Source organism: Eptesicus fuscus, chromosome 9, assembly GCF_027574615.1.
Source record: "Eptesicus fuscus isolate TK198812 chromosome 9, DD_ASM_mEF_20220401, whole genome shotgun sequence".
Taxonomy (NCBI): domain Eukaryota; kingdom Metazoa; phylum Chordata; class Mammalia; order Chiroptera; family Vespertilionidae; genus Eptesicus; species Eptesicus fuscus.
The window spans coordinates 70837412-70861799 of record NC_072481.1 but is presented as its reverse complement, the minus strand read 5'-3'; the positions used below and the strand labels follow the sequence as shown (position 1 = coordinate 70861799).

Below are 24388 nucleotides of genomic sequence, written 5' to 3'. Positions count from 1 at the left end.
GTATATTACATATGATTGCATTAATCTATGGTTTTATTAGTCTGAATAGTAGTTAATTCTGAGGAGGAAGAAGAAGACAATGTTAAGACAGGAGCAAGAGGCCCTAACTAGTCTGGCTCAGTGGATAGAGTGTCGGCCTGCAGACTGAAGGGTCCCAGGTTCGATTCCAGTTAAGGGCATGTACCTTGGTTGAGGGCACATCCCCAGTAGGAGGTGTGCAGGAGGCAGCTGATCAATGTTTCTCTCTCATTGATGTTTCTAACTCTCTATCCCTCTTCCTTCCTCTCTGTAAAAAATCAATAAAATATATATTTTAAAAAAGATAGGAGCAAGAGGAAGGTTCTCGGATGCTCATAATGCACTGTTGTCTTGGTCTGAGGGTTAACAATGACTCCGTGGAAAGAGTATGCTTAATTTGTGAAAAACCTTACTTGTGTATTCCTCTATATGTATGGTATGTTCAGTTTTAAAATTGGTACCTTTTCAACATTTAACAATCTGATAATCTGCTGGAAAAAAACCCAACAAGTTTTATATTCAAGGAGGTGGGGCAAACACTTACTAAAGAATAACTTTATTTCTCAAGAATACTAAAGATGTTTCTCTCTCTCTCTAAAAGATTTTTTAAAATATCAACAGACAAAATAGTGACTTTCAAATGTTAAAAAAAAAAGCTGAAAGTAAAACATTGCTTACTTAACTTTTGATATCTAGACCCTAGGACTATAAATTACAAAAATACAGTAAAACCACATTTCCTTAAATAACGGTAAACAAAGAAGAAAGTCAGGTACTACATACTTAATGATCAAAATGTGTTTTGGGTCTAAGATTCTTGAAACTAGTAAAAATGTTAGTAACAGAAATCTCCTGTTATTAGTCTGTATAGATCATTAAAAATAAAAACAATTTATAAAACACATCAGAATTTTATTGCTTGAAGAATACAGCATATGAAATCACAAGAATGTCCAAATGCAAAATCACTAGGCTTCAAACATATAATACATTATCAGATGCAGTAAAATATTAATTAACCTGAACTCTGCATCAGAAAAAAAAGGTGTGGAAAAATATCTAAGTTGTTTACTTAAGAAACAGATACACTTAAAATAGCAAGTATAAGGATGTTACAGTACAAATTAGAAAAGCCAACACTTATTAACTTACTGTGTCTTAGACCAGACTACCTTTGGTACTTAAACTTTAAAAAAACACACAATCCCTTCTATGTTGTCCAAAGCACGTCATAGATACAATGTCAACTTCAACTTAAAACATTCTACAAAATTAACCTTTTTGTGGCATGGAGAAGTGTATTTAATAAATGTATAACAATATTTCACTTTTCCTAAAAGTGCAAAATATGATCATTAAGAAATCTAATACTTGTAAACGTTATTTAGCTCTCCAATTAAAATTGAAATCCTTGACAGCCACAAATTATCCTTGGGCTTGGTGAATATAGAAATTTAAATAGTTTGGCAACTGACAAAGGAATTTAGATTAGATTACCTCATACAATCTTAAGTGGCCTTTTCCATTGTTTCCAAAATACAAACAAGATGCCATTTCTTCAACACACTGGATTCCTATATAAATCATTGCCATACTTTATTTATGAGAACCAAATTAAAGCTTCTTCCCTTTTAATGAGCAGGTTGAAACCAATTTTTATGTTTCTTATAGGACTGATTAGTTATGACATGCTTTTTAAAACAAAACAAATCAATTTTTAAAGCTATCACTCTAAGATGGAGATGATATTTCAAAAGGAAGCATTGGACATTGTAGGCCATCTAGTAAAAAAAATTTAAGAGTAATGTGAAAAACAAACAATAAGTAAACTATAAGTTAAATTACAAAACCCCCTCTTTTACAGCAAGCATGCTCATTAACTTTCCTTTCCCCCAGCAAAGGTTTGAATATTCATTAACCTCAGTTAAACCAATAGAACCTAAGCAATTGTTTCACAAGTTCCAATAAACATGAATGGACTAAGCAAGTAACACTACTGACAATTAACGGAGTGAAATAGTAAGAATCATGACAGTCCTCAAAATTGGGCAGTCTTTGAAATGTAATAGTGTAGCTTAAGATGAATTATGCCATAATAAAACCATAGGTTTTACCTCTACATAAAACAAAAACAAAATAAAAAACATGACCCACCAAATTTATACACTACTATGGAACATACCCTTCCTAGTTTTTGAATGTCTTGTTTTGAAATTCTTTCAAATAAGTATATTTATCTGAGCATATATATGTGTGTGCGTGTATATATCTATGTACATAGATATATATATACACACACATATATATGTAGCCTATATATATATATATATATATATATATATATATATATATACTCATTTTAAAAGACAAAGAAACACATACTACAGAAATGAACTCGTTCTTTTTAACCAATTTGGTCTAATGCCTACTGTATTACACAGCACCCCCTCCCCCAATAATTTAATATTCCCAATTTTTAGTTTAGTTAAAAGGGCAGAGGAAATGAAAATACATATTTAGAGTTTCTGTATAAATTTCACTGTATTTTTATAAAGTTGAAGTTTTCTGTAACACTGTTTATTGATCAATAAAGGACTCACTGCTATCTAAAATCTCATAAACACCATTAAAAATTCAAAATTGATATTATACTGAACCTTAAATTTTCAATTGTTCAAAGAGACAGTTTTCACATGAATAGCACACAATAGATGAAAATCAATAGCAGACATCCCTAGGGTACCAGTGGCAAGTCCATCAAGATGAATACAAAATTACAGATAAGCATTTCTTTCACTGTTTTCTTGTGCAGGGAAAACCTTTATAGAGGAAACAGAACCTCAGCTGGTGAATTTCAGATATCATCATCATCTTCTTCATCCTGAGAAGATCCTGCCTGGTTAGATGCACTGGCTGAGGCAGCAGCGAGCTGCGCTTGTTGGGCAGCTTGCTGCATTTGAAGCCATTCCTGCTGGGCCAGTTCTGCTTGTTGCTGTCTAGCCTAAACACCAAAAACATAAGAACAAGTAATTTTTTAAATACCCATAGAATACACACTTTAGTTAATTGCAAACTTAGTCATTATCAAATTTGAATATTTCCCAACCACTATATAACTGTTGTATATCTGGAGAAAAGGAACTCTTTGAGATTGGTTCTCTTATAGATAGCCCCCCCCTATGTCACATAATTTATGCTTTGGTTCAACTGAAGAAGCTGAAAATGTAGACAGGAAAATCACAATATTCTCTCTTTGGTTCTTTTACCTGTATTTCTCTTTTTCTTTTGTTTCACTTGATTATTCTGTCCTCTCAACTTACAATTTATATTAAAAAAAAATTATTGATTTCAGAGAGGAATGGAGAGGGAGAGAGAGACAGAAACATCAATGATGAGAGGGAGTCATTGATTGCCTGCCTCCTGCACGCACCACACTGGGGATCGAGCCCACAACCTGGGCACGTGCTCTGACCGGGAATTGAACCGTGACCTCCTGGTTCATAGGTCAATGCTCAACCACTGAGCCACGCTGGCTGGGCTCAACTCATCATTTTAATGTAAACATTTTGTAATCTACAAATTTCTTTCTTTAGTTTAAAAGCTCTCTACTACAGTGCCCCTAACTATTGGGGAAAAGTACTATACATGAATGCAATAGCTATCTTGATATTTCTTTTGAGTTTCTATCACAGCTAGTGATAAATACATCTTTGTATATATACATCTCTTTTTCTGTCCCTCTCCTTCCTCTATTAATATACACAAGCACACACACTACATACACAAAATACATACGCACACCCTTCCCATATGTGAAAAGACACTTACCAAGAACTCAATTTAAATGAGATAGTTAGCCCTAGCCGGTTTGGCTCAGTGAATAGAGTCAGCCTGCGGACCAAAGAGTCCCAGGTTTGATTCTGGTTGTAGGCTCCCCCCTGACCCTGGCCCTGGTTGAGGCTCATGCAGGAGGCAACCAATTGATGAGTTTCTCTCACATTGATGTTTCTCTCTTTCCCTCTCTCTTCCACTCTCCCTAAAAATCAATAGGAAAATATCCTCGGATGAGGATTAAGAACAACAACAACGGGATAGTTAAAATCTATTCATTTGACATATCTATCCTCCATAAAAACCACAGGATTTTAGAAACCAAGATGTATATGCAACACATGCACTGTTGCCAACAGCTAAGGCTCCTTCCCAATTTAATTTTATCCATTAGCAGAAAAACCACATGAAGAAGGGGGAAAAATGTTATTGAAAAGAACATATAATTTCCCATTAAATGCTACCAAACAAAATGCTATTTCTCCCTTTATGACTTTTCTCATAATTGTTTCTTAAGCCTGGTTCATAGACTTCTTACACATGGCTAATTCCTAGTCATCATTTAAAACACAAATCAGTTGGTCTTTCTTGACCCTTCTAGATCATATTTTGTCCTCTATTTCATATGCCGTAATTCTCTTTGCATTTCCATACTTTGTTCTCTAATTACCCAAGCAAATATCTATTTTCTCCACTACACCTTAGAATAAAGACTTTTTTCATATTCATTGATTATATACATATTGGTAATGTGTATATTTTCCCCCTTTCCCTTTCCATTTCCCTTTCCCTTTCCCTTTCCCTTTCCCTTTCCCTTCCCTTCCTTCCTTCCTTCCTTTCGCCCGGGTGGGGGAGGAGCCTGCAACCAAGGTATGTGCCCTTGACTGGAATCGAATGCAGGACCCTTTGGTCTGCAGGCCAATGTTCCATCTACTGAGTCAAACTGGCTAGGGTGTTAATGTGTATATTTTCTGAGTGAATGTTTTGTGGGAAAACAATGATGACCAACATAACCTCTACACTTCTAACTTTTTTTAATAATCTGTCATGAACTTATTATCCAAATATTTCTAGAGAAGAATTCTAATCAGTTCATTGTTATACTTTTAAAAATCATTTAATTGTTACCATTTAAGTCCAAATTTCTCAGCCTGTAGTTCAAGGTCCTCCAAATTACTGCATGACCCAATCTATCCCTCTAATCCTTTTTTGTAACATACACCTTGTACTCAAAAACAAAACAAAAAAACAAGCCTAGAACATGTTTCAAAAACATACATCATCCCTCACATTTTCACTATCTTTACTCATGCTGACATTCATTCTATTTGAAATTCCTTGATTTTTCACCTACTAAAATTCCACTCTTCCTTCAAGTCAAACCGAAATACTATTTTCCACTAAGTTTTTTCCTATTCCTCCAGTATCATTCAGGATCTAATCAGGAGATAAAAGTAACACTAGTTAGGAAAACAGAAAGAATGTAACATGAAGGATTATTAACCAAGTATAAAGTTGGTAATTAGGTAAATGAAAAGGCAAGAAAATACCCAGTCAGGTATCATGTAGTTGGCAACTATAGAAAGCAGTCACCAACCTTAAAATGAGGGGGGAAAGGGAAAAGGCTGGAATTTTTAAAACTTGGGAGCTTAGAGGAGCAACCCATGGAAGTGAAGTTCAGATCTCTGAAGACGGGGCATTGATTGGAGGAGGGCTCCAAAGTTTGAGATTCACATCCTTGAAGGAGATGAGTATGCAGGCTAGTTATTTAAGAATTAGAAACACAGCAAACTAGATTCAATTTGTGCTACAGGGAAAAACTGATGTAGCCAGAGCGAAGCAGCACTGCTAGGTTGTACAAAGAAACTCGAAATTAATAGGAAGTAAAAGAACGAAGCCCAAGTGCTGCCTTCCTCCTCCAGCCTAGCAATCTCCCTACTGGCAATTAGAGTCTAATAGTAGTCAGCTGGAAAAGCAGAACTATGGTTTGTAGAGCACTAAGCCCTGTCACAGAGCATAGAAAGGGAGGTTTCAGTCTGAGACAACTGCTTAGTAATTGGCAAACTCGCATATCACCAAAACTGAGTATGACATCTCTGTACCTGGGATCTCTTTATATCTTCCTCATGAGAGTGGTCAGCCTCACATACAGTTGTTAGTGTAGGAAATTACAAACCAGGTATACTAATAACTACTTTTCCCATTTCTGTGAATATGAAAAATAGGTATTCTAATACACAGGCATATTTACTTTTATGACAGGAATCTTAGAGTTTAAAATAGACTAAGAGTGCTTCACGAAAAACATTTTAAAAGTTCGTAAGAAAATTGTAGGGCAAAACAAACGTGTGAATTTATCAACTTCCAAGAATGCTCTGTGTGGCCTAATCAACTACAAACATGTATAATTTCATAGAATTGAAAAAACTCAAATATTATCAAGTCTCTACACAGGTTTTATTGCAAAGGTGCATGGTCTCAAAGTTTATTCAATATCTGTAAAGACATGTACTGGTTATACTAAAAATTTAACTGATATGAGGTATCATGCCTTCATATCAGCTCCCATACTTTTCTCCCTAAATATAAAAGCATTCCTATGCCTTTAAAATTATTGTTAATTTTATTTGTATTCATTTCCACAAATTAAAATTTCCAATGGTATTCTAATTTCCTTTTACCTTCTTGCCTCTTACCCAATTCATCCCAACTATTTTCATCCTAAAATGGGAGTGTGAAAGAGGTAAGTAGGCATATACTTCCAAACTTATTTCTTCTTTTGGAAATTGTCATTATGTTTTGAGATTCTCACTCTCACATACTGCTCTTGATTTTTAATGTTTCCCCATTTCCAAATATCTGCTACTAGCAGTGAAAGACAGCTTAAAATGAGGCTTTATGTATTTTAAGTAAAGTCAAAAGATGAAGTAAAATATAAGTGATGAAAAAGACGCTGTATTTACTCATCAGTTCCTTTCAGATTTAGAACTTAAGTACTTTATGTTCTGAGGAAGAAGTACTAGGCAGCTGCTATAATTTTACCTCTCCGCTAATTTTCCTCATTAGAGCAAAGAATCTTCACCCATATAACAGGGCAAGAAAAAAGGTGATAAGGAAGGGGAAATAAAAAACAGATGATAAGGAGAGGGAGGTGAAGACAGATACGGCAGGCAGTCAGTTATTTCTTTCATTCATATTTTTGCCTGGAAAGGATAAAGCATATTCCACTTAAAAATTTCAAAATAGTCCTAACCAGTTTGGCTCAGTGGATAGAGCGTCGGCCTGCGGACTCAAGGGTCCCAGGTTCGATTCCGGTCAAGGGCATGTACCTTGGTTGTGGGCACATCCCCAGTGGGGGGTGTGCAGGGAGGCAGCTGATCAATGTTTCTCTCTCATCAATGTTTCTAACTCTCTCTCCCTCTCTCTTCCTCTCTGTAAAAAATCAATAAAATATATTTAAAAATTTTTTTTCAAAATAAATTTAAGTAAACTAAAGGATGGCTAAACCATTAGCATGGTATTATAGAAAGAGCACAAGTTTTAAATTCAGAAGATATGAGTTTTAATTGAGATTCCAATACTTTCTAATTGTATGAACTTACTGGTTTTATTTAACTCAATTCTTCCTAATAAACTAAACTCTATAATTGGTGTAAGCCTAGCACCTAGCTCTATGCCTGGTAAATAGTAAGGTCGTTAGTAAATATCTGCAGAACAAATGAATAATTTCATGCAAGTTTCTCCATCTCTGAGTCTGTTTCTTAATGTATAAATAGATATAATAACATTTATATTATACATAAAAACTCTACCAAGTATGTAAAGTGTCTAGCAGAGTATGTTTTTCCTTTCATCAAATATTTAACTTGGCACCCTTCAGTGGTTCTCAACCTTTCTAATGCCGCGACCCTTTAATACAGTTCCTCAGGTTGTGGTGACCCCCAACCATAAAATTATTTTCGTTGCTACTTCATAACTGTAATTTTGCTACTGTTAATGAATCGTAATGTAAATATCTGTGTTTTCTGATGGTCTTAGGCTCTACAGCAGTGGTTCTCAACCTATGGGTTGCAACATCGGAAAACAAATATTTTTGCGGCCCAGCCAATATAACACTATGTAAGAAACGTTTTAATAAAAATTTTGTAACTTAACTTTTACAATATCCTGGTATACATAATTATTAATAACGAACTACAACATTAGCTAATGGCTGATTACAATAATTGTATTGCATTCATCTCCCTTATGCACCTTACGCGCAGGCACACCATTTCTCTCCACTAATACTAGCAGTGAATATTTATTTTAGCAGCCGACTGCCACGTCATTAGTCTTGTACTGATTTGTTTGGTGTGTGCAACAGAAAATATTTTGCTTTCGGAGAACAAAAAATATATATGTTTATTTGCGTTACGCTTATTAATTTGGGCAGTTATTCAGTGTCTGGTAAGGTAATGGTCAAGAAAAAATATTAATTTTTATTAAAATTTTCTATTATTTTATGTTAACAAGTACTCATTTATTTCAGCCCTTTGTATTCAGCATATCTCTATCAAAATAAACCTATGTTTCTATGAAAATTGAAGTTTTTGTTTTTTATGGCCCATATAAACTTAAACCTTGTTTATATGGCCTGTGTTAAGCCTTTGAGCTTGACATGCTTGTTCTAGAGCAGTGGTCGGCAAACTCATTAGTCAACAGAGCCAAATATCAGCAGTACAACGATTGAAATTTCTTTCGAGAGCCAAATTTTTTAAACTTAAAACTTCTTCTAACACCACTTCTTCAAAATAGACTCGCCCAGGCCGTGGTATCTTGTGGAAGAGCCACACTCAAGGGGCCAAAGAGCCGCATGTGGCTCGTGAGCCTCAGTTTGCCGACCATGGTTCTAGAGTAAGAGGAAAGAGTAGAGAAAGAGAAAGAGAGAAATACCAATGTGAAAGAGAAACACTGATTGGTTGGGTCCCAAACTCGTCCCATCTGGGGATCAAACCCGAAACTTAGGTAGGTGCCCTGACTGGGAATCGAACCTGCCACCTTTTAGTGCACAGGATGATGATCCAACCAACTGAGCCACCTGTCTCTGGCTAATGGTTTTTTTAATCATTACTCCTTCTTTGTTACCTTACATTCATATGGATTACAATACTGTTTGTGTTCACGCCTGCCTCAAAGGCTTGTCCTCTTTAGTACTTACAGATTTTACCAATATAATGGTATGTAAGAAACCATGGTAAAATCTTTAAGTACTATAGGTTGTTCTGAGGATTAAATAAAGTAATACAGTTAAATTACATGGCAATATGATTAACACATGGTTAGAACTCAATAAATATGTAGTAAGCTTTTATTCTCTTATTAGTTTAAATCAGTGGTTCCCAACATGGGGCACACACCCCACAGGGGGGGAATTGATATTTAAGAGGGGTCAACTGGAGAATGAGTTATTAACAGTGAATTTCTTATGGTTCTAGGGGCCTCATATCTATACTAATCTATTTTAATAAAAGCCTAGGTGCCCTTGTGTGTGACGTCACAAGATAGCCGCTACAAGATGGCCACGTGCACAGCAGAAGCGGGGCCCAGTGGCTGCTCTGTGCGGTGAGGTCTGGGGGTTTTGAGGCTCCGTGTGGCACGAAGGAGGCAGGTCCCGGCGGAGGCAGGTCGCGGCAGGGGAGGGCAGGTATGGGTGATCAGGCCGGCAGGGGAGGGCAGTTGTGGGCGATCGGGTTGGCAGGGGAGCGGTTAGGGGAGATCAGGCTGGCAGGCAAAAGTGGTAAGGGGCACAGGCAGGCAAGCAAGAGGTTAGGAGCCAGTGGTCCCAGATTATGAGAGGGATCCCAGATTGGAGAGGGTGCAGGCCAGGCTGAGGGACACCCCCCCGCCTGTGCAAGAATTTTGTGCATCGGGCCTCTAGTATAGTGTATAAATATATATTGTGACATATTTATGCATTTCAGTTCTCTGTATTTTAAAACTTTATTTGCTATTTATATATATATATATATGTATCTATACTAGAGGCCCGGTGCACGAAATTCGTGCACGGAGGGGGGTTGTCCCTCAGTCCAGCCTGTACCCTCTCCAATCTCGGACCCCTCAAAGGATGTCCGACTGCCCGTTTAGGCCCGATCCCAGGGATCGGGCCTAAACGGGCAGTCGGACATCCCTCTCATAATCCAGGACTGCTGGCTCCCAACTGCTTGCCTGCCTGCCTTTCTGATTGCCCCTAACCGCTTCTGCCTGCCAGCCTGATCACCCCCTAATCACTCCCATGCCAGCCTGTTTGCCCCCAACTTCCCTCCTCTGCTGGCCTGGTCACCCCTAACTGCCCTCTCCTGCAGGGTTGATCACCTCCAACTGCCCTCCCTTGCAGGCCTGGTCCTTCTCAACTGCCCTCCCTTGCAGGCCTGGTCCCTCTCAACTACCCTCCCTTGCAGGCCTGGTCCTTCTCAACTGCCCTCCCTTGCAGGCCGGGTGCCTCCCAACTGCCCTCTCCTGCTGGCCATCTTGTGGTGGCCACCTTGTGTCCACATGGGGGCAGGATCTTTGACCACATGGAGGCAGCTATATTGTGTGTTGCAGTGATGATCAATCTGCATAGTACTCTTTTATTAGATAGGATAGAGGCCTGGTACAGGGGTGGGGGCCAGCTGGTTTGCCCTGAAGGGTGTCCCTGATCAGGGTGGGGTTCCCTTGGGGCGTGGGGCGGCCTGAGCGAGGGGCCTGTGGTGGTTTGCAGGCCGGCCACGCCCCCTGGGATGCAAGCAGAGACCCTGGTATCTGGAATTTATTTTCCTTCTACAACTGAAACTTTGTAGCCTGGAGCAGTGCCAAGCCTGGGGCTCCCTCCGAGGCCCGAATCCATTTGTGTTGGGGTTATAATTGAAACTTTGTTGCCTTAAGCGGGTGGGCCCGGCCAGGGTGTGCGGAAAGCTTTGCTACCCCTGTTGCTGGCGGCAACCCTGGCCTGCTCTCTCAAGCTCCATTCTGCCGCCATTTGTTTGAATTTGTTTACCTTCTATAATTGAAACTTTGTAGCTTGAGTGGAGGCTTAGGCCTGCAACGGCTGGCAGAAAGCTTGGCTTCCTCTGTTACCTAGGGAACCTTGCTCTCTGTGGCTGTAGCCATCTTGGTTTGGGTTAATTTGCATACTCGCTCTGATTGGATGGTGGGCGTGGCTTGTGGGCGTGACTTCTGGGTGTGTCGGAGGTATGGTCAATTTGCATATTTGTCTATTATTAGATTAGATATTAGAGGCCCGCTGCACGAAATTTGTGCACGTGGGGGAAGTGTCCCTCAGCTCAGCCTGCACCCTCTCCAATCTGGGACCCCTCAGGGGATGTCCAACTGCCAGCAGTCAGACTTCCCTCTCACAATCCGGGACTGCAGCTCTTAACCAATCGCCTGCCTGCCTGCCTTATATTGCCCCTAACCACTCTGCCTGCCAGGCTGATTGACACCTAACCACTCCCCTGCCGGCATGATCGTCCTCAACTGCCCTCCCCTGCTGGCCTGATCGCCTCCAACTGCCCTTCCCTGCTGGCCCGATCACCGCCAACTGCCTTCCCCTGTGGGGCTGAGGGGACTGGGGGACTGAGGGACTGAGGCTGGATGAGGCGGGGCAGTCAATTAGCATATTCCCTCTTTATTGGCTGTGGATGTTGCCATCTTTGTGAGGGTAAATTAGCATATTTTGACAGTCAATTAGCATATTCCCTCTTTATTAGATAGGATTTTTTTAAAAAAATAATTTCTTAGTGATTTCTTCCTCAGTACGTCTACTGTCCTTTCATTCTTTTACTTTTGTGCAAGCTTCTTTGGAAGCTTATTTAGACCAAGTTAATGGCCTTTAGGCTTCCTCCACGTGAATAGGAGTTCACTTTTTGAATAATAAGAATTATATGTCTCGGGCGGGAGGGGCATCAGGATTTTAGAGATGCTTAGATGGGGCATGGCCAAAAAAAAGGTTGGGAACCACTGGTTCAAATGTTGACTGGTGTCTAGTGCCTAATAACGCTTAAAATTCAAATGTTTTTGGTATAAACCAAGTTGGTTGTTATGATTGCAAAGAGATCAGCTATGGTACTAATCTGGAATAGCTTACCTAAAATGATACTTCCCAATTCCAATGGTAACTACAATAACTGGTAGGAAATCTATTCAACCCAAAACTGCCTTACAATTTCAAATGAGAGGCCAGATCTTAGTAGGGGAAAAAACGGCCTAACCTTCTCCCCTTCTTTTAAAAAAATATTAGTATTTGGTTGCTAATCCTTCACAGTCTAGGTATTAGACCTGTACCAAGCAAGAGAAGTCTTCTTCCTTTTTCTGCTCCACTGGCATACTTCAAAATTTTTTTAAGATTAGAATGTTTTAAATGTATATTAAAGATCTAATTTAAGTGCAAAGTAGATATTAATCACATTTTCTTTATATGCCACTCATCATAAATTTTAAAAAGAGTATTTTCTCATCAGCCCATTATTTTATTTATTTATTTTTCTTTTTTTATTTTCAGCCCATCATTTTAAATCTTAAAAATGTTTAGGTCTACTTTTCATGCTTTGTATAGTCATTCTGTCTGGAAAAAAAATCAGAGTAAAATCTCAGTAGTTATTTAGAGTTGTTCTCTTTAGAAAACAGGTTGCTGCAAATATTTACTTTTACATGAAGTAAATAACTGGCCAAATAGACTCAAACTGGCCATCTCTATTAAATATCAGACTCCATGATTAAGTAATCAGCCACAGAAAGAAAATCCTGCGAGGTAAGTTGATTTTGGAAATTATTTCAGAAACCAGTCTGATTTCTATTAGCAAACAGCATAGGATTCAGATGACAATAATTTAAAATGAATTACTTACTTTTGCAAACAATTCCTGTTGCTGTCTCAATAACTCTTCTTCAGGAATGCCAAGGTTTTCCAAACGAGAACTGGCCTTTCTTCTTTTTAATGCTACAGTCTTGCATTCTTGTAAAACTTCTTTTACTTCACTGATATAAGAGCCAAAGCCCAAACTTTCTAGGGCTAGGGAAATAAAAATATGAAAGAATGATAGTATAAGCTTTTCTTCTACATATAAACTTTAAGTTTTTGTTTTTGAGGAGGAGGTGGTTGTTTTCTAATAATTTTACCTATCTTTCAGTTGCACAGCAATTATCTAGATGACTATGACAAAGTATTTTGTCAAATTTCTTAATATTAGATTGCAAATTAGCTAAAACTTAAGAACAGGCCTTCCCTTTTCCCTTTCTTGCTGACTAAAAACCAAAGCATTTCCTGTAAGAAAAAAAAAAGTCCAATGTAAGAACATGTGGTTTTAGTAACAAAACATTTTTCCTATGCCACTCATAGTAAATCAAACATCATTAAGTCAGTCACTTTCTCAAAGAAGACCAAAAAAGCAAATATTTGAAATATATTTGTTAATAATATTTTTTGTGCCATTTGGCTCAGAAAGAGTAGGCTTTGATAACATATGTTCTAAATTTCAGTAGGATAGAATAAAAGAGTAGATAAGTTCTTTTGTCCAATATACCAACAGGAACTATTTTAAGCAAAGACACTCAAACTGAAGTTTAAGAAATACTGGTGAAAATAACTTATGAAATTCAGCATTTATATTGAGCCAATGAGTTTCCCTTGAAAATAAAATTTAACAGGAAGCACTCTTAAAACATTTCATGTGGTGTGGCAGAAAAACTGGGATAAAGGACAAGTATAAGGATAAAAGAAGCATTTAACAAAAAACTCTTTTTTCAAAGCCTATCGAGGCTGTCTGGTTCCTTTAGCCAGGCAGTCCCTTAACCTTCTCTTACATGGGGGGCGGGGGGGGGGGAGGGGGTAGAGAAGAGAATGGGGCTTCTTTTTTTTCACATTTTGAAAGAAATTCTTTACAAGAAAATACACTCTCTAAATGCTTTCTGTAACCCAGAAAGACAAGGCATAAAATTTCCTTTTGGCTCATAGTGTTTAGAATTATATTGTATAGTGCTACATGTTGATCAAAGCCCTAAAGACATATTTTGTTTTCTGAGCCAATGATGAAATAGAAGTAGTGAAAAACACAGTAAATAAACTTAATTTAGTTCATCAGTTCCTGTAGTCTTTTAACAATTATGATGAACAAGGTTGCCCTCAATAAATATGCTCTAAATTCTACCTTCAGAGATTTGCTCTTCAGGAAGAATATCAAATATACCTTTACAAATCCACATTACCATGTCAACTCTGGTTTTTTTAAAGGTATTTTAAATGATTTCAACTTTAAGTTCTTCAATTAAATTAATTTCATAATTCTTCTTTAAAAATAATCTGATGGCCCTAGCTTGTTTGGCTCAGTGGATAGTGTTGGCCTGTGGACTGAAGGGTCCCAGGTTAGATTCTGGTCAAGGGCATGTGCCTGGGTTGCAGGCTTGATCTCCAGTAGGGAGCGTGCAGGAGGCAGCCCATTGATGATTCTCTCTCATTGATGTTTCTATCTCTCTCTACCTCTCCCTTCCTCTCTGAAAACAATAAAAACATATTTAAATAAATAAATAAAAATACCCTGATGCCATAAAGTAGAGTAGTATTACTTGAATTTTAACTAAGGCAAGTTTCCGACCCTACCTTGCCATCCCCAAAACTTCAGTAACACATTATTCTGAGTTGTGTATATCAAATTAACTGCTGTATAATTCTTGGCCTCAGGAAGCTTGGGGTATAGTGAAAAACTAAGTGAAGATTAGGCAGCCTGCATTTTTCACTTGAACTAATAGATTATTTTTTAAGTGTCAAAACTAGATGCCAACATTTGTATCTTTTTTCTTTTTTTAAAAAAATACTTTTTATTGACTTTTAGAGAGGGAGGAAGGGAGAGGGCGAAGGAGAGAGAAACATCAATGTAAGAACAGAACCTGATCGGCTGCCTCCTGCATGCCCCCTACCGGGAATTGAACCAACAACCTTACAGAGCACAGGACCACGCCCAACCAACTGAGCCTCACTGGCAAGAGCCTTTTTTCTTCTTTAAAGGCACAAGCAAAATAATAATAATAAAAAATAAATAAATAAATAAATAAAGGCACAAGCAATGGCAGTGTATTTTCAATAATATTGGCTGGAGACAAAATCAAAAGAAACCAAGTGAATGGTTTATGATATCCTGCCACATTCTAAAGAACATCTTACCACCTTAGCCCTATATCAAAGTCCTCCAGGATCTAGCTCCACCAACCTTTCCAGCTTTACTTCGCCATTACTAAATCCCTGCATACTTCTACTAAATCTGACTGCTCGGTGTTTCCCAGCTGGCACAAGTTTCCCACATTTATGTTGATGGTAATGCACTCAAGGCCTAGATCAAACTCCATTTTCAAATTAAGCTTGCCTGATCCTCCTAGACAGAGTATTCTTCTCCTTTTGAAATCAGATAGACATAGAATTTAAAACTTAGTTATCACTGCATTTGTATTGTATAATCTTGGATACGTTACTTAATATCTCTAAGCTTCAGTTTTCCATCTCTAAAATGAGAATGGTATTTATTCCATATCTTCCTACAACCAGAAGCAGTATAGTGGTTAAGCATGCAGGCCCTAAATCTGCCAGGGCCTGACCCCCAGCTCTATCTCATAGTAGCTGTATGACCCTACATAACTTCCTTTACCTTTGCCCTTAAAATAAGAATAACAGTATCTACATCTCATCAGATTAAATTGCTATGAAGAATAAATAAATAGATATAAAGAGCTTAGAACAGAGATTGACCCATCGAAAAAGCAAAATAAAATATTCACTATTATATCTGCATTAGTTCTAGGATTGTAGGAATCAACCAAGTAATTAATCTAAAGGATTTAACACACTGTCTAGTACCTAAGAGTAGTTTAACTGACTTGGACTATGTATCATTATTCTTTATTTTTCCTCTTACATTTAAAAGAGTCCCCTAATAAGGATATAAGCCCTAAATATACAGTTATGCATTATCACACCTATGTTCAAGTTGAACAAGTATATTTATAATATAAAATATTAAATTTACAAAATTAACAAATCAACACAATGGAGAGATACCTCTTTGAAACGTCATAAATGACCAGACTAGACATTTAAAAAATTCATTCCAAACTACCTTTAACCACGGAGGGTTTGGGTTAAAAATTAACAAAAACAACTCACCTTTAAAAACATCTAAGGTTGAGGACACTGCTTTAAAAAAAAATTTGCAAGTAAGTCCTAGTTTAATATTTAATATTTATTATTCAATGAGCTGCTATATACAAATATTGTATTCACAATAAAACAGTTTAACAGCCGAAACCGGTTTGGCTCAGTGGATAGAGCGTCGGCCTTCGGACTCAAGGGTCCCAGGTTCGATTCCGGTCAAGGACATGTACCTTGGTTGCGGGCACATCCCCAGTAGGGGGTGTGCAAGAGGCAGCTGATCGATGTTTCTCTCTCATCAATGTTTCTAACTCTCTATTCCTCTCTCTTCCTCTCTGTAAAAAATCAATAAAATATATATATATAAATATATATATATATATATATTATAAAAAAAAAAAAAACAGTTTAACAGGAGCAGCCACAAATTTAAAAACTGAATTTACTTTGATCAAAAATTTAAATATATTTAGGCTAACATTAATAACTGGATACAGTATCTTGTAAACAGGGAGATACTTTACATCATTTCTTATAATGTAACAGTAATCATTCCCATTTTACACAAAGTAGAATCTTAAAGGAATTAGGGGAATGGCTCTTAAGAAGGTTACGATTTATGGTTATAAGCAGGCTGTTCAATGTACAACAGTACCATATCTAAGGAAAACCATCCTATCTAATAAAAGAGCAATATGCAAATTGACCGTACCTCTACCACACCCACAAGCCAATCAGGAGCGAGTATGCAAATTGACCCAACCAAGATGGCTGCGGCCAAGGAGCGAGCAGGAGGCTTGGGTTTCCCTGGCAATGAAGGAAGCCAAGCTTCCTACACACCCTGGCCGGCCCAGGCCTCCGCTCAAGGCTACAAAGTTTCAATTATAGAAGATAAATAAATCCCAACAAAAATGGCTGCGGCCACAGAGTGAGCAGGAGGCTTGGGTTTCCCCAGCGATGGAGGAAGCCAAACTTCCTGGCCGGCCCAGGCCTCCACTCAAGGCTACAAAGTTTCAATTATAGAAGATAAATAAATCCCAGACCCCAGGGCCTTCCCTTGGGTCGCTGGGGGGCGTAGCCAGCCTGCAAACCACCACAGGCCCCTCGCCCAGGCCGCCCCACGCCCCAAGGGAACCCCACCCTGATCCAGAACACCCTTCAGGGCAAACCAGCTGGCCCCCACCCATGCACCAGGCCTCTATCCTATTTAATAAAAGAGTAATATGCAAATTGGCCATCACTCCAACACACAAGATGGCTGCCCCCATGTGTCAAAGATGGATGCGCCCATGTGGACACAAGATGGCCGCAACAAGATGGCCAGCAGGGGAGGGCAGTTGGGAGGGACCAGGCCTGCAAGGGAGGGCAGTTGGGGGCGATCAAGCTGGCAGGGGAGGGCAGTTAGGGGTAACCAGGCCAGCAGAGGAGGGAAGTTGGGGGTGACCGGGCCTGTAGGGAAGAGCAGTTGGGGGGGACCCAGGCCTGCAGGGGAGAGCAGTTGGGGGAAACCAGGCCTGCAGGGGAGGGCAATTAGGGGTGACCAGGCCTGCAGGGGAGGGCAATCAGGCTGGCAGGGGAGCAGTTAGGCATCAATTAGGCTGGCAGGGGAGTGGTTAGGGGGTGATCAGGTTGGTAGGCAGAAGCGGTTAGGGGCAATCAGGCAGGCAGGCAGGCGAGCAGTTGGGAGCCAGCAGTCCTGGATTGTGAGAGGGCAGTCGGACATCCCTCGAGGGGTCCCAGATTGGAGAGAGTGCAGGCTGGGCTGAGGGACACACACCCCCGTGCACGAATTTTGTGCACCGGGCCTCTAGTTAGGTATAAACAGCATAGATTTGTATGTTTATAAAATAGTGTTATAATTTATATGTTAAAATCTGTGCCTTTTCTGGCAGATGGTGATAAAGGTTTTTAAGGTAGGTATATCATTTTCTAATATGTACAAAGGGACTTTATGGAATGTTAATGGTCCTGGCTCTAAGGATCTCAGAGTAAAATCCAAAAAATAATAATAATCTTTAAAAAATGTGTGGGTAAAACACACACATCATTTGTTCCTCAGAGGTCTGGCTACTACCCTCTGTCATATATCTTAAAACTATGCCCAGAAAAGTACTTGGTATATTAGGGGGAAAAAATCACTTAGCACACTTTTCAATTTGAAAGACATATGTTAACAAGATACCCACTTAGGAAAAAAAGTAAAAACTTCCACTACCAATAATATATACAGCTTATTTCAATCCTGAAAAGTTTAATTTTAACAAAAATTTGTTTGAATTATTTATACTTCACAACATATTGCATGTTTTTCATTTAAAAATATAACAACATTCTCTGATTTTTGTATTTTATTTTGTATGTTGGGGGGAGGAGTGTCTGTGTAATGTAATTCACTTAAAATACATTAAAAGGATGTAGCCAAATCAACATTTTGGCTCATAAGCCAGACAAGGTTTCTGAAGACCCTTAAGAACTATGTCCTCTATGGTATCATAACTCACGGAAATCTGGGACAATGAGAATGATAGCAGAGCAGGAATTAAGTATCATTCACCTTTATATCCTTTGCAGTATCTAGCACAGTGCCAAGTACATAGTAGTATTCAAAAGTAATTGCTGGGTGGCAGAAGAAAAACAAAACATATACTAGTATCAATTTTAAGAAAAATAATAAAATCCTAACTTGAAAAAGTACTGATTATATACTGTGCAACGCAAATTACATGTTGTCTCTTAGGAAAAAAATATCTGCATGGACGATTATTTAGGTAATACAGTATCATTCTCATTTTCATTATTATTACAACTTCTCTGCAATTGCTCAGATCCCCTGATTTCAAAACTACTTCACATCCACTTTCCAAAATAGACTGTGGTTTAGACTTTAGAGCAAAGCTACTCAAAGGGTGGTCCGTTTATGCCAGAATTGCTTGTAATGGTCTGTGTGAGTTAAGTATGGAAAATCAAAGTAAGCATTTAAGAAACTTCATAACAAAACTGTAACTTTATGTGGTGATAGATGTGTTAACCAACCTAATTGTGGTAATCATTTCACAATATATACATATATCAAATCATTATATTGTACAACTTAAACTATACAATGTTATAGTCAATTATATCTCAACAAAAGGGAAAAAAGAACCTTTATAGCAATTTGACAGAGTAATTTTATGTCTATTGACTCTAACAACAAAAAAATAAATTTTTTATTTATACCTTTTCTTATTTTTCTAGCGATCCATTTTTACTGTATTTTACAAAAGTACCAGTATGAACCCTGGCTGGTTTGCTCAGTGGTTAGAGCATTGGCATGTAGATGGAAGGGTTGTGGGTTCCATTCCCAGTCAAGGGGATGTACCTCAACTCCAGGTTCCGGTTTGACCCCCAGCCTTGCTGGGGCGTGTGCAGGAGGCAACCAATTGATGTGTCTCTCTCACATCAATATTTTTCTCTCTCTTCTCCCCATCCCCCTCCTCCCTCCCTTCCACTCTGAAAATCAATGGAAAAAATATCCTCAGGTGAGGATTAAAAACAAATAAACAACAACAACAACAATAAAAACCCACAGAAAAGTACCAGTATGAGAGGGACTAGAATTTTTAAAAAGACACCCAACATAGATAGCTTACAGCAACTCAAATTGCTGAAGAAGCAAATACTCAAACTTTTACTACTTTCAGTTACTATTCTCATAAATGTGAAAAAGATGTAGCAAGAGATTGAAAATGCAGAAAGAAAATAGTATCACTTAAAATATTCTTACATTCTGGCTTTACAAAAGATACGATGTATGGTTAAACATAACAGACTTTCAGCTTTATATTTTAACTATAGGCCTGGTGCACAAAATTTGCACACAGGTAGGGTCCCCGGCCTGGCCAGCGATCAGGGCCGATCAGGGCCTTCTGGCTGCCGGCTGGGGCCTTCCTTCGTTCCACGCCAACCCCGTGGTGGTCAGCACACATCATAGCAAGCAATCAAACTCCCAGTCTCCTAGTCAAACTCCCAAGGGGACACTTTGCATATTAGCCTTTTATATATATAGAAGATCAAAAATACTACATGAATTTTTAAAATTATTATTTATTGTAGCATATTTCATAAGATTCTCAACCTTAACTGATTCTCAATAACTGCAAGTTATACCTGAAACTATTAAGTATTATTTATACATAAATGGGGAAACACTTAACAAATTTGCCTAAGGTGAAAAACTTTCCAGTGTAGAACTTGCAGCTCTTGACTCTCAATGTCAATTCTTTCCATAATGTAACAGAACATGTTAGAACTCACTGAAGAATGTTCATTGAAACCAGCAATGGAATATGAGGAGCACCTTAGAATTCCCTCTATTTGTGTATCTGTGATCTTCAATACCAAGTCTACTTTCTTAAACTCAAAATAAGCAAGACATTTAGGAAAATATTTTAATATAACTTTATAGTTATAGTATTTTAAGTTATAGTATTTCACATATTTACTGGCAGTAAAATTACTTCAACTTTTACTTGAATCTTACAGAACTGACTCAAGCAAAGTAGCAAGTGAACAAGTGAGATGTCCTGAAGCAGTCTAGTTCATTAAACTTATTATTTAAATTCCAAACTTAAAACAATTATGCTACTTTAAAATGTACATTATTATTCCACTTAGATATATCTTACATTCCTAAATAATCAGTGCTGACAGAAAGTGTAAAAAATGTGTCTACTGTGACTTACCTAGCTTTCCAGTTAGTCTGTAAAAACGCACTTAAAACACCTAAAATATATACACATTAAACGTTTCTTTTAAAAAAATGTAACCACTTAAGCAAAAAATATATATTTAAAATGATTAAGAAATCTGAAACTAATATGAGATTATAATTTATAAAATCTAAACATCTAGCTGGGGAGAAATTTGGGCAAAAATGGTAGGTCCTTATCCACTAAACAATGTCAATGTTACAAGAAAAAATAGGTAAATTTATAAGACTATAACAGGTCCATACATGATTTTTAAAAAATTAATACATCATATTCAGTACACAAAGGAAAATGTTTTCATTGGAACTTTCTGACTTATATGGTAAACTGAATTTATCATATTCCAAAGTTGAGGCATTTAACATACTGCTTGCTACAGCTGCACTTCTATTCCATCATGTCAATCAGAAATCTAAATATATCCTAGAAAAGAATAAACTCTACCCAAGAAGAGGTTGTAATGTGTTATTAGATTTTTGGAATGATCCCCACTTCTGTGGTGTAAACAAATGTTTAGGGAGATCCTTTAAAACCTTTTGCACTCGGATGTCGAGTGTGACGGTTATTGAATATATCAATAATTTGAAATATAAAAAATCCAAATAAATAAGTTTGTATGAAAAGAAACTCCAGTTTTTTATTCTACTGCTGCGCTTTGTAAAATCTGGGGTATTTAAAAAATTAAATCCCGAGTAGAATAAAGGAATCGAGAAAAAAGCAAGCGAGTGCAAAGGGTTAAAATTTTTTTGCAATTTTCATTAGAAAGGCAATGTTGATAAAAGATCATTTTTCTTTTTTATGTGTTGGATAATCTTGTGAAGGACTTTTGACAACAACTGCACATACAATATAAAAATAAAAACACAACAGGAAAAATAGACAATTTGACTTTCCTTTTACTTGCCAGGGTATCCAGCACACCAAACAAATAGAAAAAAATAGTTGCTTAAAAATGGAATATGCTTTTTCCTAGGGATCTATTTTCTCCTTATATACTAAAGTGGAAATGGCAGAGTATATTTTAAATCTACCTCTCACACATCAGTAAGGACCAAAAATGAATCATTTAATCCTCTTGTCAATACTGACAGTAAAATATTGGATATGGGGAATATGAGCAGATGTGTTCTCTACTTCAGAATAAGAGGAAAGTCACCCTTTAAAAAGTGAAATTATAACAATAAAATTGCAGGCAGCCACTTGCCTACCGAAATGATTAAAATTAACCATTAAACTTAATACTTTTTTTCTGACTTCAAAAGCAATCAAGAAACTGACAGGATTTTAATTTGATTATTATAAGGGGCAAGCTATCACCTCAAATTGAACACAACTTTTGCATAAGAGTATGTGTAAGTACTTCCCAAGACATTATGACCAGTAAATATGTCTCTCCATGCCTGAAACAAATAATCAGAAGATGATCTCTCAAATCCCTATTACTTTTCAATTTAAGAGAGAAGAAACTGTTGAAACTTTCAGAAATGTCCAATAAAAGTTTAAGTGTATACAATTAAACAGTAATGGCAGCAGGAAAAAATAGGGAAATGTTCCATGAAAAAAACATCTCTTAGAGTCTACTAATACAAGCTTTAAAAATGTATCTCCATAGAACAAAGGAAGCTATATAGAAGGAGGAAAATTAAAGAAAAGTAAGAGAGAAAGAAAGAAAAGAGAGGAGGGAAAAAAAGAATATTCACCCTTTTCTTACAGAATAGAACTGGATTTCTTTGGTAACTTCTTGATTAATGGTAGGACCATCAAACAACTTTTAAAGCAGGAAATACACTCTTTTATTCACCACCAATAAACTTCACAACGTTGAACACATTCGTGTGAAGATTTTTTTTACTCATGCGGTTAGAAAATTCAACTTTTCCTCTACACTGGTCAAGAGATCAGTGGGAAAGGGGTGCTGTCCCCACTCATACTTGAGGTTCCTGTCTGAATTTTAATTTTCCAAGCGAGCTACGTTTCACTTTAGGCCGGCAATTTCTCAGTTGTCATGTCTAGGTTCCACTTTAGGCAGGCAACATTCCTGTCCTTGCTTCGGCTTACCTGGCTGCACGTACACTGAGACTAATCCTTTACCTTTGGGTATGTTAGCTGACCCCAAAGCTTGCAATCCTTACTTGTGCTCGCTGGATGAAAAGTACCACCTAGGGATTTTCTTAGGCTCCGGCTCCCTCCATGCCCGCGTGGCCTTTTCATTTTCCAGCCCCGAGCAGGGGAAGAGGAATGAGGGCTTTGACGTGAACGGGTCACGCGACTGTCATTTAAACACAATCCCACCCGTGACACTTACCTTGAATGACATGCTCTGGAGAGATGGTCTTCTTTTCCGATTTGTTGCAAATCTCATTGGCTTCGGAAGAGATAAGGTGAATGAATTCAGTGCAGCAGTTCACCACCAGCTCCCGGGCATCGTTGGCCACCCGGACATTGGGGAGCGTCTCTTTGATCATCTTATTGATAGCAGCCCTGGGGATAGTCAGATCATCATCGTTGCCAGAGGAGGAAGCCATCGTCTCTTCCTATCTCTCGCGCCTCGACTTGAAAAAAGTCCCCAGTTCTGGTCCACTACTCCACAAAGGTTTTTCAAAAGGCCGCCCTCGGAGTGATCCAGGGGCGCTGGGAGAAGAGGGTGCAGAAAATGAGGGGGGAGGGCTGGCACCGGAGGACGAGGTACACCCCGTGTGAGACTCAGGGCGAGGTTGGGAGGAAAATCGGGGAGCTGAGGGTTCTGGGCACAGCACTGCCCCGGTCGGGACGGGAACGTGAGGTGGTTGGGGATTTGAGCACCAGGAACCACCTCCGTGTATCCCCAGAGAGGAGGGCGCTGTCGCCCAACCGGTCCCCAGCGGCGCCGGAGCACAGGAAGGTCCGGGGACACAGGCTTCGCTGCGGTGCCGGGCGGACACACAGCGGGCTGGGCTCTAACGAGCCGGAGCCGCCGCGGCCGCCGCCGCCAGCAGCCGTTGCCGCTGCCTCGGCCAAACCATCCTTCGGACACCACGCCGCCGCCTCACAACATGTCGGCCGCGGCCGCTGCCAGAACCCGGGCGGGCGCCTGGAAGCGACTAGGGATGGAGTCAGGCACAAGGGAAACGGCACTGGGGGGCCGCCGCGGCCGTTTAGACCGAACGCAGATCGTGGAAGCCGAAACCGCGGCAACGTTGGTCCCTCAAGAAGCCAGAGAAGGTTTACGGGAAGCCTCTCCCGACACCCTTTGCGCTACCGGAAGCCTCTCCTCCAGGACCCCTCCCTTCCCGATCAAGTTCCGGAAGTGACGGCGCCCTTCCCCCACCCGCGCCTTCCCGCCCATCCGCGCGGCCTCCACTTCCTCCCGCCGCGGTCCCGGCACGCGCTCTGGTCCCGCGCCTTCCCGGGGCCGTGGCCGGGCGGGCGCGCGCCTCGCGGTCCCGGCGCCCCGAGCACGCGCCTGTTGGCGGCTGCCGCGCGGGACAGCGCCTGGCGGGCGGTAGGGGTCAACCAGCTGACGCCTCAAACCTTCTCCTAGCCACGTTCCGGGACAAAGGGGCGCTGGCTTTCGTTAAAAGGACTCTCTTTGCTGTTCCTCAAAGAGCCCGAATTGGGATTGAACGGGAACAAGGCCTGGACTCTAGAGTGT

The 24388-nt window shown here is 39.2% G+C and overlaps 1 protein-coding gene across 1 annotated transcript; it reads right to left on the bottom strand.

The window, feature by feature from the left end:
• Positions 1-909: 909 nt before the first annotated feature.
• DR1 (down-regulator of transcription 1) lies at positions 910-23984 on the bottom strand. The gene is made up of 3 exons (XM_008154735.3): positions 23063-23984; positions 12720-12883; positions 910-3019 (listed from the first exon to the last, which is right to left on the bottom strand). Exons 1-3 carry the CDS (start codon positions 23280-23282, stop codon positions 2873-2875), a joined length of 531 nt encoding a protein of 176 aa, XP_008152957.1. The 5' UTR covers positions 23283-23984; the 3' UTR covers positions 910-2872.
• Between the last annotated feature and the right edge of the window lie 404 nt (positions 23985-24388).

Excerpts from the sequence above, each read along its gene's own strand:
- DR1 (XM_008154735.3), bottom strand. The coding sequence starts at position 23,282 with ATGGCTTCCTCCTCTGGCAACGATGATGATCTGACTATCCCCAGGGCT. Across the intron at positions 12,884-23,062 it reads TCCAGAGCATGTCATTCAAG|CCCTAGAAAGTTTGGGCTTT; the intron begins GTAAGTGTCACG and ends TTATTTCCCTAG. Across the intron at positions 3,020-12,719 it reads AACAGGAATTGTTTGCAAAA|GCTAGACAGCAACAAGCAGA; the intron begins GTAAGTAATTCA and ends TTTGGTGTTTAG.